At 38.2% G+C, this 18,460-nt stretch overlaps 1 protein-coding gene across 1 annotated transcript in view; it reads right to left on the bottom strand.

Moving 5' to 3' along the window:
• Positions 1-9,659: 9,659 nt before the first annotated feature.
• Positions 9,660-18,460, bottom strand: part of sorcs3a (sortilin related VPS10 domain containing receptor 3a) — a 333,093-nt gene continuing 324,292 nt past the window's right edge. Inside the window, exons 25-27 of the mRNA XM_088341620.1 lie at positions 17,706-17,811; positions 16,631-16,788; positions 9,660-12,655 (exon numbers count right to left, since the gene is read on the bottom strand). Coding sequence (XP_088197746.1) covers positions 12,597-12,655; positions 16,631-16,788; positions 17,706-17,811 — 323 coding nt within the window. The 3' untranslated portion in view covers positions 9,660-12,596. The remainder of the gene's footprint in view (positions 12,656-16,630; positions 16,789-17,705; positions 17,812-18,460) is intronic.

Below are 18,460 nucleotides of genomic sequence, written 5' to 3'. Positions count from 1 at the left end.
GAGAGTCAGGGTTGGAAGGCTTGCCGAGCGTAGTTGAGGTTCACTGAGGGACTACAACCGGTGACAGGAAGACGGGGGTTTAAAAAGAGACAAGCAGCCAATCAGTGTCCGAGGCAGTTGGCGCCAAAGGAGCAGACTCAGGTGCCCTGCATCAGTAATCATGACAGTGTTGTAATAAAACCGAGTCAAACCATTTAAAGAGATAAAACTCAACCAAACAAAAAGGTAAAAATGAGTATGAGGAAAGTGGGAGGTATGTCTTGTCCCAGTTGACCTTGTACTAAAGTACAACTACATTCTGTAAACTAGAGGTAAGATATTGTCAGGTTTGGAAGTGTACATTCTAAAACACAATTAATGTAAATCAGAAATGCCATATATATGGTCCGCAGGCCAGATCAGGCCCGCCGACGGATTTATTATAACCCCCAAGACAACGCTGAGAGAATCGCAAGAGGAAAATGGGCCGAATCATGTAAAAGAATGACTTGCAGTCTTAAATATGTCCCTGGAAGTTACCGAATCCAGCCGCCACTCCATCTGAAGCGGTAGTTGATGACTACCATTTATCAACCAGAGAACATTTGAACAAACCCCACACTGATAGATAAAAGTCATGGCAATACGATTACACTCTCAGGTGGTGCGTGGATGACTCTCTTAGTACAACAATTTCTAATAAACTAAGAGTTTTATCCCCAGTGATAGAAAATTATTGGTTAGCACCAGAATATGAAAAAAAAGCGAAGATTCCTTGGCCCCTTATAGTCCCTGTCCTGGCGCTGGCGGCACACATTTTTCCAGCCTAGGGGATGAGAAGGTCACTTATCCACCTCTGGTCTTGTTTTGGCAGGGATGGACAAGGACCTTTAGTAGTGCCCTGTTTTGGCGAAGGACTGACACTGTATTTTGTTTTTTTGGGACTTCTGGAGCCTTCCCTTGGGGGTGTTCCTGTTGTTCCACGCCAGAATTCTGTCTTTCTTTTTTCGCCCAGCGATTGCGGAATCACTGGCGTTTTGTGTTAATGTGCATGACTGCCCCATTCCCGTAAAATAAAGCTTGTGTGAAAAATGTTACTCATCTCGGTCCTCCTGTTCCGGTTCTTGACACAGACCCCAGACATTTAATAAAGATAATAATGTGTTTAAGTTTTAATAAGTATATAAAGAAAATTAACAATCTACATAAAATCATTAGTTTGTGGGCTTACCCTTTTTTGAGGGTTTGATATTCCTATAACATTTAGATTTTATTCTTTTAAGCATTATTTGAGTTGCTTGTTCTATCCGTTTAAAAATAATACAGCACTGCAGTGATGCACCTCAGCAAAATTGCCCATGATCTTACTGTCTTAAATCATAAGAAACATCATGATATATCACAAATCCTTATCGTTAAGCCACATCAATCTTAAAACGTTCAAGGTTATTGCTTTGCTGACAAAAAGTCTTTTGAAACTGCAGTGGGAACAAAATATCAATGAAAGTGACTTATGTGGGGGGGAAACAAGTTTAAAATAAAAGCGATAAAGTTTTCTCTTAGTATATAGGGTGATGAATGGGGGCTAGATGATGAAAGCTGGGGTCATCCATCATCAGATATATGGCTAATTCATTCCGTAGGAGTGGCACCATCAATGCCTCTTACACATCAGCAAAAAAAAATCAGTTTTTAACTGTAACAGCTTTGCCTTGAGATACTCAGCAGAACAGCGATTTTTTTTTGAGTGTAGGTATGATAGCTGAAAGTTTCGCTTTATTCCATCAACTATTTTTTTCTGGCATCCGATTAACGTTTTTCTTTGCAGATTATGTCATAAAAGGTTTTTTAGAGCCGGTGATTTATGACCCAACAAATAGAATGTCAACGTAAGCCGCTGTTGAGGACCCAACTGCAGGGATCTTTACACCACCAGGATAATTTACAAGCTCCTGCCAGCCTGCTAATGAGCTGATAATTTGTATCAACTGAGTTGAGCACCAGTAACCTCTATAAAATGCCGTACATGCGGCCATTGAGGACCAGGTTGCCCACTTCTGATATAGATTTTCACCTCGAAAGTGCAGACCTTTTGTGTCATTTTGTGTATAAAATTGAATCGCTTTATTCTTCCGTTGGAGGAATCTGCCACAATAAATTGTGGAAATTTGGAGGCCTGCCTCACTGAGATAAAAGAGTGGATGTCACTCAATTTCTTGTGTCTTAACTCTGAAAAGACCGAAATGTTAGTTATTGGTCCATCTAAATGCCGCGACTTATTCTCAAAAACAGCAAAAATACTAAATTGATCAAAATAAATAAATAAATAAGTCGCAAGATATTTTTTCACAGTTTTGCGCGCTCGTTTAGGGTGGTGATGGCCCTGGGAAAGAAACTGTATGAAAGAAGCTAGGAAAGAAGCTGTATGAGCCTTGTTTTGAGGGACCTATCCCACCAACTAGAGGGCAACAGGTCAAAGAAGTGGTGGGAAGAGTCTTTTATAATGTTGATGGATCTTTTGCGGTACCGCAAGCCGGGAATGTCCTCTAGACTCTCCAAAGATCAGCCGATGATCTTTTGGGTTGTGTCGTTTGTTTTTCCTGTCCGCTGCCGTGCTCCCAGCATATCACACGGTGATGCCGTATGCCGCAATGTGCTCCACTGTGGCTTTGTATAAGTAGCTTCACTTCCAGGGTTTTCTTCCTGAGAACCTTCAAGAAGTGGTGTCACTGCCTGGCCTTCTCCACCACTGCCCACTGTTGACAGACCAGGAGAGGTCATCAGAGATGTAGAGATGTGCACGCCCAGGAATTTGAAAGAGTGGACTCTTCACACGGTCTCCATTAATGATGAGTGAAGCTAGGTCTGTGCTTGCCCTCCTGGAGTTGAGTATGACTTCCTTGGATTACTTGGTATTGAGTGTTAGTTTTCGAACAACACGTCATCAGCGTCTCCACCTCCTTCATGGCGCCTCAACCCAATAAAAAACGAGTCCCAATTAGTACTGATATGCTGTGTTTTGCAAATGTCATGGGTAAAATCCTTTTTTTTTTAAATTTAAAACCTCACACGTCCGTATTTATTTGTGTACAGTCTTTTCCAGAAACCTGTGCAGTGGAACCTCGGTTCTCGACCGCAATCCGTTCCAGAATGCTGTTCGAAAACCGATTTGTTCGATCACCAAAATCATTTTTCCCATTAAAAGTAATGTAAATCGTTTTAATCCGTTCCAACACCCTGAATGTTTACCTTGAATGTTTAACGTAAATATAAAGCTAACCCAGGCTAATTGTTCGTTCATGTTATCGTAATCTTCCGTACAAAATATTACGCTAACATGAACGTGAAAAAATAAGAAAATCAGGTCGTTTACAAGTCATTTAGCACCCGGGTCTCCACAACAAGTGGTGAGCGGTTCATTGGAAAGGGGGCTCCGTTCCAACACCCTCAATGTTGGGCTCTGTTCCAACACCCTGAATGTTTACCTTGAATGTTTAACGTAAACATAAAGCTAACCCAGGCTAATTGTACGTTTGCGTTATCATAATCTTCCGTACGAAAGATTACGCTAACATGAACGTGTAAAAATAAAAAAAAAGGATAAAGAAAATAATTATGAATAGGATTTCCTACCTTTGTGGTGGTCTGCAGAAGGCGCAGGTGGACGGTGGGGAGAGGATCAGACACTCGCACACCTCCTTCATATTTTGCTATTATTTCTTTCTTAAATGCAATAGTTGTACGCACTACTTTTCTTTTTTCACCTGTAGCAACTTTGCTGCTTACACTGACTTTCTTCGGAGGCATAATTAGCGGCTAAAACACTTCGTAGACCTATATTAAAAGCGAAAGCAAAACGAAGCACGTCCGCACGCGATAACAGTTGGTCACGAAAAGAGCCTTCTACATCCGTACCCTGCTCAGCATGGCACTCTAGCGTACGCACTCACGCATTACCGGTGTTCGAACTCCGATTTTTTGACCGAACAGCGAAGCAAGAATTTCTCGAAATTTTTGGTCGGACTCCGATTTGTTCGAACTGAGAGGCGTTCGAAAACCGAGGTTCCACTGTACTTCAAATTTAATAAGAAGCTTTCACCAGCCAACCAGAAATGTCAGCAGTGTCTGATGAAGCTGAAAAACAAAATAGATATACAAAAACATATGAATGTTTATAATCTTAAGAAAGTACTATCAATAAAATTTAAATTGTGTATTGTTTTTATTTCTCAAGATGTTTAAAATAAGTCATACAAAAGAAAAACACTTTTGGCTTTTGAGTGTTTTTAATGAATATGATCAAATTTAGTTTAGTATGAGTTTTCTTTCATTCTCAGTGTTTCACAACCAATTTAATGAAATTAATCAATTTATAAACGAATACAAAGTTAATGTTAACGAGTACTGATCATTTCATAGTTTAGTACAGAGGCTCCCCTACTTACGAACAAAATACAATTCTGACGATTGTTCGTAACCTGAATTTGTTTGTAAGTTGCTTCAGTGCTATATTTTGCATGGAATGTATGTTTAAGGTTTATATAAGTACGGTTAAGGCTTGCATAAGTAACCTGTATTGTTTTGTTTCGAAAAATAAACATTTCATTAAATAGTATTCTCTATAAAGATAATAAAGTAGAGTTTGACTTACTTTTGGAAGATGCGCTTCAAGAGTTGGGCGATTTACTCCTCTGTGGTAAAAAGTGGCTGAAAAAAAGCGATCCAACCATTTTCTCAACCCCATCAAGCTTCCTTATTCCACTTTCATTTCAAATGAAACGGCTCAACTCTTCTTTACACTTTACACCAACCATATTGAATGGATGCACGAGATATTAAACAATAAAAACGTCAAAGTTCTTAGCGCACTGGAGATACAGTATCGAATGTTTACACACAAACTGGGAAGAGAAAGCGGATTTCTTCTTTGGGTGGATGCTGGGTGATCTCTCACAGCGCCACACGCCGGTAGTGGCGGAAAGAAGCACTACAGTACTGTCCTGTACTCGGAAAAAAGTGCACAGTAGAAAATCCAACTTACAGCACTGTTTGAATATTTTTCGACATCCTGAAAAAAATGTTCATGTGTACCGTTGTTCGTAACTTGAATGTTCGTAAGTAGGGAGCGTCTGTACACACTCAATATAAGAACAGAACACATCTATGGACAGCTGTTCTTTGATACCCACACCTTTTAGGGTGGATCTGCTTTTGTAACTTAGGAGTTTAAATAAAAAGAAAGAGCTCAGGACAGAACAGGTTGGATTTTTTAATATTACATCCGAGGTTTGGGCCAACTCCCGGTCTCCTTGCAAGTTCAAACCCATCGATGTGTTCTTTCCATTTTTGGGTGCTAAATTTTAAGATTAACAACTACTAACCACATTTTGTAATCTACCTGTTTGGAAACAGTAATATATAATAATGCCCAGTGACGGTGATGTAAAAAAATACATTTATTTGAATCACTTTGAAAATGACATTGCTCGTCCAATAGAAATATTCAATATAAGACAATATACATCAGCACAGATGAGACATGCAATGAAGTCTTTTGGAGCAAAGCATAACAATACGTTGCTTTTGTCGTCTATAATCGCTTAAAAAAAAAGAGCTTCCACCAAATGTTACATTTCAGTTTAGGTCACTGGGGTAGTTTTTTAGCAATGCAAAGACAAGAATAATAATCATGTAGAGGCCTATGTCGCACACATGACAATATTCACATCAACAGTTTGATGTCATTGCAGCAATACACAAGCGCAGTTTCCAATATTTTTTTGGCAGCTTTATGAATCCTAGTAGAGATAACTTAATTTGAAATCTCAGCATCAGTCTGAACTAATACTGTCAGGAGACTTGCTGTAATAACACACTATGATGTATATATACAAATGCTGAATTGAATCTCAGTTTGTAGATTGGATTTTGCCTGGAAACATACTGTTTTTCAAGAGTGCCACAAGTGGCTTAAATCTATTGTTAGCTTTAAAAAATGTACTCTGTTCAAGTATAGCGTATCCCCCGAGAAGGCCCTGGTTCACATAAATAATAATTTCAGAACATTAACCTATAATTCTTGTTATCGAAGTTGCCATTTTTCTTCAACGTGAACAAATCCCAAAACAAAATTTGAGGCTGCTTGCAGTACGGTAGCGAATGTTTAGGTGAGTAGCCAGAGTATTGGCACCGCAAGAACCTTTAGTCATATGGCTTGTGACCAATGTTCCCTGTAATTTTCCACGGGTCTGAGGGTTCACACAAAGTCGGTGAGCAACGCTTGAAACAACAGTGAGCAACAGCAATCCCAAGTGTGGCAACTAATCCATTATCAAACATGTCCGAAACTCGATATCAAGTTACATTTTGCTGAGTTTCCGTCAATGCAAAATTCTTTTTCTCTTTTGAATGAATTGACTCATGTGCTATTGCAAAGGTTGTACGGCCTACAAACGTCTTTTGTTCTTAGAATTCTTTCATAAGATATCCATTTCTCTTTATTTCCTGACATATTTTGTCGCATAATATTAACATTTTTGGGGGCTTATTTAGTCGGTTGTAAGATACAGAACTGTACTTAATCACATTTTTTAGTGGAAGTACAATGTTGGCAACAAGATTCACTTGATATTATTGGAAATTATTTGAATGCAACATAAACTTTTTCTTCTTTTTCGGTGTTTTTTTCTACTTTTTTGTTACTTTTTTCTTTTTGTTCTCTATTTACTTTTTTCCTACATTTCTTTCTTTTCTTTTTTTCTGGCTTTTTTTTCTAAAGTCCTCCTTCTTTTTTCTCTTCCTTTTGTTTCTTTTTTTCTCAGCTTTTCACTACTTTTTCATTTTGGTATTTTTTTCTTTTTTGTTCTATTACCCCCTTCCTTTAAGCCATTTTGTGCATAATCTTACATAATATTTGGTTATGTTGGGATTAAAGAAGCAAAAACAACCTGAAGAGCCGTTTAGGACCCGAAAGAGCCGGTTCCTTTTAGTGAGCCGAGCCAAAGAAGCCGGTTCTCTACTAACTTTACTCAACTTCGTTCTTTTTCGACTCGACTTCAAAATACCGCATTTAGGACACAACGTCAGGGGAACCTGTGTATTTTGACCTTCATGCACTGTAACTTTGACTTAAGTCGCTTCTTAATTAGTAATTTTGAGCCCTCATTTTTGTGCGCCGGGTAGATTTTCTTGTGCGCTGAGAATGTGCGAGCAGTGCGCAATTGTGCACGCGCGCAGCTCAGAGGGAACACTGCTTGTGACTTACTCTTCACATGAAACATTTTAATTAGTCGTTAATTATCAAAAATATACATTATTACTGAAATTGGTTTGGTCCAATAAATATGGGAAAAGAAAATCCAAATTTTATGGGTTACTGTTTAGTTGCTGAATACACAGTAACATAATCAATGTTGATTTAAAACACACACTTTGTATTTACTGAGTGTTAACTGTTTACTCTTTAAGTGATAATTTAACATGGTTTTGAAATTAAAACTATTTACTTGTAATAATGTTAATTTAACTGTCACGGTTGCCATGGCGCCCTATTGGCTCCGCCCGTGTAGCGCTAGCTGCGGCTTGTTGACCGATTGGCTTCCCTGCTAATTAAACCCAGGCCTGTCACTCTCCGTTTGTCGGTCCGTCTGCGAATCTCCGTGTATACTAGGCTAGCCTTTTTTGACCCTGACTCCCGCCTGTCGTTTTTGATCCCGTTTGTCTTTGGCTACGACCTGTTTGGATCCTGACCACGTCTGCTCTTCCGTCTCGGCTTACGAACCCTTTTTGTTCCCGACTACGTCTACTCTCCCATTCTGGCTTACGACTCGTTTCTGGCCCCGACCACGTCTTGCTCTCCCAGTCCCGGCTACCAACCAGTTTTCTGCCCCTGACACCGCCATCGCTCGCTACGGAAGATCCACTTCCGTGTTCGGATCACGGATCACGGGAAGCGACTTGCTTCCCGTGCCCACCGAACACCAGATCGTGGGCGCTTCCTCTCTCTGTGGTAAACGTCCCGCATGTGGGTCCTGTTTCCGTTCTGGTCCTGACATCTTACTACAAAGTAATATTGTACATTTGACACTACCTCATAGAACATAAGGTCTTTATCTCTGGGTGTTAAATAATTTATTTCAAGGTACTCGGTAATATTGTTACTACTCAGTAATAATGTAGGTTTACTCTTAAGTGACAAATTAACAGTATTACTGAGAACCTTGAAAACTGTTACATTAACACTTAAACAGTTTTACCACTACTCCATTTAACAGTTCATTTTGATGTGTAATAGTTTGATCCATGCTGGTAATTATATCCTGTACTCTTATTAATTTGAAACAGTATTAGCAAGTCATTATTGCCTCATTACTGTTTTTGATGTGTTTGATTAAATGCTATAGTTGAGCTACCGCGCTTTACTGTGCTCTAATGTTATTCTTTCTGCTTCAGTCGCTCATCCACCTGTCGCTTATCCAATCAGAAGGCGCGGCGTGGGTAGCGTTCGAGGCGAAGGAAGGGAAGAGAGGGAGAGATAGGCTCGGCTGCAACTGAGCCTTAATAATCGGCCCGTCGGATAAATAAAAATGCTGATACCGATACCCATAAAATTCCATAATATTGGTGCCGATAATCAGCCCACCCGATAATTGGTCGACCTTTAATTTTTAATGAATCCAGAATATATGAAATATTTGTGTTTTCAATTGAATAATGGGGAATAAAGAACTCCATCATACAATTTTAATTTTATGAAACGCTCCGGCATATATTATATATTATATTATAGCTATATTATGAAGTGTTATCCAGTTCTGAGTTCTTATTCACTCAGGCAGACTTTTTATACATTCACTATATATACACCATACATGAACAAATGATAAATAAATGTATTAATATTAAAGATGGCAATCTTGCAAATGTACATTGAGTTTCCAGGAAATGTCACCGATGAAAAAAAGCGAGATATACATTTGTCACAACTTCCACATGTCAAGAAGAGTACAGCTCTTCAAAAAAGAGGTTTTTTTTTCAGAGAAATCGACTGTAAAATGACTATTTACAGAAATTAGTTATTTACATAACAGGCACTGGTCAATGACCGTATAAAACAGAGCGGACGAGTCCATTTTTGACATACTTTCAAAGCAGACTATTCATCTTTTGCGATGAAACACAATGGGTCTATGAAAAGCGAAATGTTAAATACAAGTGACTGTCGCGTAGGCAATAATACCGATCTTTTAAGTTAAATCATTGAACAAATTCATACACAAGCAGGAACTTTTTCTAAAGCTAAGTATTTTTGCCCACTTTACTGAGCGCTGGCGATGGGCCGGGCCAAAACATTTCAAACATCAAAAGTCGTCTCATTTCACCGTACCCCAAAAAATACCATATTTTCTGCACTATAGAGCGCACCAGATTATAAGACGCACCCCACAAAAGTAGTCTTTTGTAATAGATATTTGAGTATATACAGGGTTGGGTAGGGTTACTTTAACTGGATTACTTTCAATTACTTTTGGATTACTCCAATACCAACTATGCTAATAAACGACAATAGAAAGTAAATATGAATAAAATGATGACTCACAACACGTGGTAAGCTTTCTCTCCTGGCTTTGACATTTTATTCCTATTTAGTTTATTTTGTCTTTTATTAGCATATTTGGTAATGGAGTAATCCAAAAGTAATTGAAAGTTAAAGTAACCCTACCCAACCCTGATTATAGTAGATGTATATACAATGATTTCACGGGCTGGGATATAATTACATGCCGGGTCGGATAGGGCCCACTAGTTTTCAACTGGTCTTACTTTAGGACCCACCATTCCACCCTAGTTATTAGCAGCAACCCAAATAACGAAAACAAAAAATCCACTTCTCAAATACATCAGAAAGGACTGACTTACTTTGCAGTTTAAAGCAGAGATTGTAGAATATATTCAACCTTAAAAAAAATAAACAACCAGCAAAACCAAAACAACTTCAAGTACCGTACTTGACCTCAAAAAAGGCCTACATATGAACGACCCCTATATAACTGGGCCTTGAACATATGTGGTACTGTGACAACAAATACTGCAATGATTAGGTAAGACCAAAAGCCTTTTCATGTGTTGTCTGTATCCCTGGTGATCTAGTGGATAGGATCCAGCAGTTTCCTCGTTGAAATGATTCCCATTGCATTGTGGACAACCATCCATGACCCTGGCATCCTTAGAAAACTGTAATCTTATTATTGTTATTCGGTTCAATACCCGCTGTCACCTTTGTTATGCAATTGTGGTCAGCTTTATTGATTATCAATAATATCACAAATATGGAAAAGCATTTCCCATTTTTTTTTACGCATATGAGATCATAAAGCGCGCGTTACAATTTTTACCCAATTTGTTTTTTTTGGGGGTCCGCCTAATAGTCCGTAAAATATGGTAAATAATATTTCTTCATCAAAGACTACAAGACATTTCCAACATTTTAGCGACTGTAGAACAGGAGTATACAGATTTGCGTAAGAAAAAAGAAAAAAAGGGAATTTTGTTTACTGTTCTGTCCCAACCCCAGTGTACTGTACTTTTACTGTAACAGTAGTTGGCACCATTAATAATACAGTGGTACCTCTTCTCACAAGCTTAATTTGTTCTAAGATCATGCTCGTATCTTGAATTGCTAATTCAACGAGCTAGCTTTTCCGATATGAAATCATAAAAAGTAGCTGGTCCGCTCCCGTTCTCCCAAAAGCATCTGAGAGAACAGCTATAAACGGATCTTCTTGATCACTGAAAATACATCCAAATAGTAATCATGCATAAAAATTCAGTCAGAAGACAAATATGATGATTTTAACATAGTAAAATGCGAGATTATTATGAGCACCGTAATGACTATGTGCAGGAGTAGTCACGGGGATCGCATACCTGTCAACTTACACGTTTTCGCCATATTTTAGACGTTTTCGATCATTTAGTATTATGTACACCATAACATGATTATTATATGAGGAAAAAAAAATTGAACAAGACTGATTTCCGGATTGTCCCGGTCACTGGTACCAGACGACAACGTCACCCTAGATTGCTAATGTTGTTGGGGTATTTTAAACAATGGCGAACTGATGATGATCGTTCTGTATCTGATCTGATCAGTAGCCTTCCCCTGTTACTGTTACCCCTGGAAATCCGTACAAGCTTTTTCATGTGGGGGAGCAAACCCCTACCCCCTAAAAATACCCTGGAGAGGGATGGGAGCCACCAGGCTCTACTTGCACAAGACACACCACAGACACCCCCCGATGACCATGGTGGTGAAGGGATCCGTAAAGCGTAACTCTACATAGTCTGTTGTGTTCATAAGGTTTGTTATCACTTAATAAAGACGGTTTTCTGTTATTGATAAGGGAATAGGCAGAGGTTTACAGGTGTGAGATGGAGAGACTGTTGATGATACGTAAGCACTTACTATTCACTTCAAATTAAAGTTACTGTAACTTTAAATGAACGTACACAAAGCTTAATTCTACATAGTCTGTTGTGTTCATAAGGTTCGTTATCACTTAATACAGAAGGTTTGCTGTTATTGATAAGAAAGGGAATAGGCAGAGGTTGACAGGTGTGAGATGGACTGTTGATGATACGTAAGCACTTACTATTCACTTGAAATTAAAGTTATTGTAACTTTAAATTAACATACACAAAGCATAGTTCTACATAGTCTGTTGTGTTCATAAGGTTTGTTATCACTTAATAAAGACGGTTTGCTGTATTGATAAGAAAGGGAATAGGCAGAGGTTGACAGGTGTGAGATGGAGAGACTGTTGATGATACGTAAGCACTTACTATTCACTTAGAATTAAAGTTACTGTAACTTTAAATTAATGTACACAAAGCATAATTCTAAATAGTCTGTTGTGTTCATAAGGTTTGTTATCACCTAATAAAGAAGGTTTGCTGTTATTGATAAGAAAGGGAATAGGCAGATGTTGACAGGTGTGAGATGGAGAGACTGTTGATGATACGTAAGCACTTACTATTCACTTCAAATTAAAGTTACTGTAACTTTAAATGAACGTACACAAAGTGTAATTCTACATAGTCTTTTGTGTTCATAAGGTTTGTTATCACTTAATAAAGACGGTTTGCTGTATTGATAAGAAAGGGAATAGGCAGAGGTTGACAGGTGTGAGATGGAGAGACTGTTGATGATACGTAAGCACTTACTATTCACTTCAAATTAAAGTTACTGTAACTTTAAATGAGCGTACACACCATTGCCTGAAGTCGTTGGCATGCGCAATTAGGACAAGCTGATGCTGGCAGCAAGCAATTACGGGCGGTCTCTAGTGGTAGCTTCTGGGACTGCTCGTGAACTGGATTTTTGTAAAAAAACAAATTGTGTATCGAAATTCTCGTGTTTAGAGGCGCTCGTATAAAGAGGTACCACTGTATGTCATCAAGTGCATTGATTAGCTGCGTGGATGTCCCTCATGACTGAAATCCGTGTGCGGCTGCAGAATTGAGGTCTCCTGGAAACTATTAACATCGGTTGTGTTGAGAATTACACAACTGAAAGTGAGACGTTTTTGGCCCTGGTTTGCTGTGTTGGACACACTCTACACACTGGTGCAATTCGGGATTTCCTTTGTGCTCTCGCGGGCATTCGCAGCTCCCCCTGAGAAGACAGAGAAAGACATTGAACTCCATAAGGTCTTCATTGAATGAATGAATGAATAAATGAAAACTTTATTTCGAACATTAAAATAAAAACAGGACAAAAACAATGAGTCAACCACAACATAATGTCACATAACATGTTCGAAAAATAGGTAGTCAGAAGCAGATGCTTATTGTTCCTACCCCTTGATCTTCCCTGTTAAATATATTTTACAAATAATCTTCTCCTCTTGTGTCTAATATCACAAAATCTCATGGATGTATTTATTACATAGGTCAGATATCAATATTTATAATAATTACAATAATCACCTATTTTATACACTAATCTTCGTAATACCCATCCCTCAACATCATAATGCCACTAGTTACCAAATATCACTGCGGCACCAATGATTATAACAACAATAAAATAAAACATAATATTTATAACAACAGTTTTGGTATAATAATAGCAACAATAACAACAAGTTAACCATAGTTTTAAACGCAGAATTTCCAATTTCACTCATATCCCATTTTCTTCATCCCTGTATTTCGCCAGTAATGTTTTTTATGTATTTAAATTTGAACACATGAATAGTTGGACATTGTTTGATCTCATCTTGTAAATTATTCCAAAGTTTGACTCCACACTCAGACACACACATACTTTTCCTGGTTGTTCTCACCTTTGGGATTTTGAATTTACTACAGTTATAATTTCCCTCTTACCGAGTGAATTCTTTTTGGATGTTTTCTGGCACCATGTTTTTGTTGACCTTAAATAACAGTTGTGAAGTGAAAAACTTCAAAAGTTTCATTAAAAGGTTCAGTTAAAACTTATAAAACTAAAGGCAGAAATGAAAGTAGAATTTAACAAAGGTAAAGGGGGTGTAATGCACCAAAGTGACTCAAAGTACAAGAACAAATGTGAACAAATAGTGTTATATAAATAAACCATCGTTAAACCTTTAAAACAAAAATGTTATATTCGGGAAATGCATAAAATACTCTCAAATCCAAATGACAACTGCCAAGATTCAACTAGAAAACGTCAAAGTAGAGTCAAGTGAAAGACTTTGCCACAATTGACAACTTCAAATGAATATTTTCGCTTCTGTAATTTCTGTTTATAATGCATGTAATATATGTTTGACCCTTAGATGGCGACATGGGGTTGGTTTAGACCAGGGGTCGGAAGCTTTTTGACTCAAAGAGCCATAAAAGCAAAAAAGAGCCACAACAAATTAACTAAATTGCTAAACCCGCGCCCCAGACAAAAGCTTAGTCTTCAGCACATTTATTTTTGATGATTTGATAAACATTATGAAAATAGAATAATGCCAGAGCCCGTGTCCCAAAATCAAAAAACATACCACTTTAAACTCTTTCTTGCAATTACTCAAGATCAGTTAAACTCATTTCGACCCTTTTTTTCATACATATTGGTTTCAAAACCTGATGCAAGCAGTTATTTTGTAAAAACGTCACAACATTCTGCAAACAGGGAGCCTGATTTGCTTACCTTTGGCGCAGACGGCGTAGGGCGAGAGATGGGAGGGAGTGCTTGCACTTTTTGCATAGCTCCACCCATCCCTCCCACTCACCCAATCAAATAACTTTAAATTCTCTTCCGGTGTTTTGGCGTATTTACAGTTTGTTCTGTGGATTCATTGGTGTGACACCTTGACTGTAAATTGTAGTGGAAAAACGTGCTCTATATATTATGCGAAGTAATGAATTATAATTCAGCTTAGGTTTGGCTTTGCGTGTATCTGAACAGGATTAATGGCTCAATTTTTGAACGAGATGGAGAACATTTGTTCGCAATCAAATTTGTCTCTGAGCCACAGGTACTCATAGAAAGAGTCATGTATGGCTCGCAAGCCATAGGTTTCCGACCCCTGGTTTAGACTGTCACATTTTATGACATTAGCACAAAAAAAGATTAACACAGGATGTTCATTTTCGCTCGCTCTTTTTGATACTAGCTGTTCATGGTATCATGTTACTGTTCCTGAACAAAACATGTTCATGTTATTTCTATGGCAACAGAGCCAGAAGTGTTTTTTTTTTGTTACATTGCAGATTTCTTTTTTGGGATTGATTCTCTTGACTTCTGCTCTGTAACGGTTGTAGTAGAAGTATTTTATTTTTTGTACTGTGAAGAGGTTCCAAACAGAAAGTATCAGTATCTGAGAGGCATCGATAAATACTACTTGTGTATTGCCTTCGACTGGACCAAAATTCCCAGTATCCCTTTACATTAGTCCACGGTGTAATAGTTTAGCATCATTTCGATTTTGAGTACTCACGTAACCAAATCACAACTGAATAATCGTAATCTCAACTATTAGAACATTAAAATTTGCATTACTGAACATGTAATCATGTTTACATGAGTTCGACCGATATATTTAATTCACCATTTAATCAATTCATCATTATTTTAATCATCACATTATTCAATTAGTTGTTAAATATACACTTTATGCTTAACCACGTACAGTATTTGAATGAAGGTTTTACTTTTAGTTGTATTCACTTGACGTCTCAATGTATCCATTCATTCAGTGGTTATACTTTCTTAACATTGTTCTAAGTTGGCTGCAGCGCTTCCGACTGGGGTAGTGTGAGGAGGGTGACGAGGACAGCAGAGAAAATCATCGGGACTTCTCTCCCCTCCATTCAGGACATTGGCCAGAAGCGCTGCCTATCCCAAGCTAAGAACATTATCAGGGACCCCTCTCACCCCCATCATGGACTGTTCACTCTGCTAGCCTCTGGGAAGAGGTACTGCAGTGTGCGGTGCAGGACCACCAGGTTCCACAATAGTCTTGTCCCCCTGGCCATTAGACTGTTAAATGGTCAATCAAACACATAGTAAATCTAAACTGCTCTAATCTGTTGGTTTTGTTTGACTTTTTGCACTACTGGCAGTTCTTTATAGCTAGCCACTCCTTGCACATCTGTTTCTCTGCACTATTGTACTTACAGCGTTATTGTTACAGTGTTATTGTTACTGTTTACCTGACTTGTTTACCTGACTGCCCATTTTGCACATCTGGTTAGCTGCTCCTCTTGCACTATTTGCGCTACTGTAAAATACTATACATAGCCATAATTATTTAGTATATTATTAGTACTCAATACTCCAATTCAATACAACATTTTATTTATATCTGTACATTCAAGGAAACTGTGCGGGTCAGATGTATCGACATTTCGTTCTGTATACACGTGTACTAGAATGACAATAAAGTAGATCTGAATCTGAATCTGAAAGTGGTGTTCTGATTTACTGTTGACAGAGGCCTCGAGTCTGCCCTTAACTTATCATCATTTAAGTTTTGTTTTGGTCAAACCATGCCACTTTCCTATAAAACACACTGGTAAAGCATTTTGTCTATGTTTGTATGGGAATGACTTTGTCCTGTTGACAAACCCAGAATATTCTGTTTATTTCTTATTCTATGTCATTGTGATAAAAGCTCCGGTTAAGCACAACTGCAGTTTAGTTTCAACATCATATACTGTATATTCAGGGGTTGGGTAGGGTTACTTTAACTGGATTACTTTCAATTACTTTTGGATTACTCCAATACCAAATATGCTAATAAAAGACAAAAGAAACTAAATATGAATAAAATTACTAAATTTTGTGCAGGCTTGGGGAGTACGGAATACATGGAAGGGCAAAAATGATGTTGGGAAGCTGTTTGGATTTATTTTCATTTTGTTTCTGTTGCATTTTATGTTAGTTTTGCCGGAGATCAAAGCCAGGAGAGAAAGCTTACCACGTGTTGTGAGTCATAATTTTATTCATATTTAGTTTCTTTTGTCTTCTATTAGCATATTTGGTATTGGAGTAATCCAAAAGTAATTGAAAGTAACCCTACCCAACCCTGTATATATTGTATTTCCAACTCTGCAGTATGGAACAAAATCAAATTAATCGTGAATCAAAAATTGAACTGTAGTTCTGACTTACTTTTGACTCTTTCATCCAATTCCTTCTCCATGAGTTCCTTTGACGAGAACTCATTTAGTGTTATTTTGGGCGTGTTGTTCCCTTGGCCCACCGAGCTAATCATCTCCTGTTCCTTCTCCTGGTTCACTTCTGCGTATATGTTAATCCAGGGTATTTTTCTAAAAGTTTGCAGAGTGAGACAGTAGAAATAAAGCATATATAGAAATAAATGTACAGATTGTTAAGCGACAGGTAAGACACATACAAAAACAACACTGTCTCATCAACTAAATATCAACATTTTGTTTTGCCTATTGAGTAGAAATGATTCTCCTCGTACAAAACAGGTGACAGGCATTATTTAACTCTTCAACTAACGTCAACAAATGAGTATCGTAAATTTCTCACTAGAGCTGCATTGCGTGGAATGTAAGACATGTATTTCTGGACGAATGTGCCAGTGTAACCATACTGAGGAGGATAATGCCAGATTGCAACATGGACTTTTTGGGTTGTTGTCCTTGGGGTTCCTTTGTCAGTCGGTCAACGAACCTCTGCCCCGCAAGACGTGGGTTTTGACTCAGTCCTGTTTCCTGTTGGTATTCCCTGTCCGGTATTGTTCCCGTTTGATTTTGTCCTGTTTATTATTCTCTCCAGTTTTCGTTCCCGTCTAGTTTGTCATGTTTATTTTCTATATCCTGTTTCATTATCTATCCTGTCTGTCCCGTCCTGTCCGGTATCAACTCCATCTGTCCGATATCAACTCGGGCAATTGGTATCGATCTCGTCGGCCTCTGGCTTCCTATCATTTCACGCCAGACTGCTGCCTAACGTGCATGACTCCCCATTTCCCGTAAAATAAAAGGTTTGTGTGAGTAACGTCACACGTTTGGGTCCTGATCCTGTTCTGGTTCATGAGAAAACATCAGTTTTTGAGGATTTTTAACCTTAAATGGTAGGAAAAAATGATATGATGCTAAAGATATGTAAAAAATGTGGTTATCGGACAAATCCCTTATTATAAGTCTAGACATTTTTGTTTTTTTATATAATTTTAGAGTAGAGAAGGTAAGAGTCATCACACAATGGTAAATACCTCTTAAATTTGTAGATCAGGAACACAGCAAGGCCAAGAAAAACCACTGATAAGAGCATCAGCATAGCGGAGCTCCGGTGTCGAGGGTTTGAGTCCACCAAGGGTGCTGTAGAAATAAAGAGATTACTTTAAGGATTTTAACATCGGCATTTGCTTCCTTCGATAAGTTGTTGCCGCCACTTTTTTTTTAAGATGAACAGACAGTAGTGTTTCTCAGATGGTGGGTCACGAACCCGTTTTCAGTGGGTTTACCTTTACAAAGTAATGCTAAGAAATTAATGAAATAACAGAGTCAATTACACTCCTTAACAGCAGATGGCCCTGGAAATGCGAGTTAACACCCACCATTTTCACGCCTCAGAAAAAAGCCTGTAAAATTTGTTTACACACCTTGACCATGGCCAAATGCAGATACAACAGAGAATATATATATGTGATTTCACTATATTGAAGCCAAAGCTACTGCAGTGAAGCATTTTTGGATTTTTAGCTAATTATGCAATGAAGGGACAGTGTACATTTTTGGACCACTAGATGTGACTGTATTGTGTGGAGCAGGGGTGTCAAAGTAAAATGAATGCTAAAACAATTAAAAAAATCGACTCCATGAGAGAAATTAACTTAAAACCCGCACCTGGCATTCAAAGACCATCCGACATATTATGACGGCACTGACAGCTTCTCAGACTCAGGTCCTCAACCAGGGGCCAGGGAGTTTGAGAGTTCTGCAGGGTATCTTAGCCATTCATGGGAGT

This window comes from Urocampus carinirostris, chromosome 8 (assembly GCF_059441175.1).
Source record: "Urocampus carinirostris isolate Australia breed hairy pipefish chromosome 8, RoL_Ucar_1.0, whole genome shotgun sequence".
In the NCBI taxonomy this organism is placed as follows: domain Eukaryota; kingdom Metazoa; phylum Chordata; class Actinopteri; order Syngnathiformes; family Syngnathidae; genus Urocampus; species Urocampus carinirostris.
Note: the sequence above shows the minus strand (reverse complement) of the source record. Positions and strands in the feature narration are given on the sequence as shown.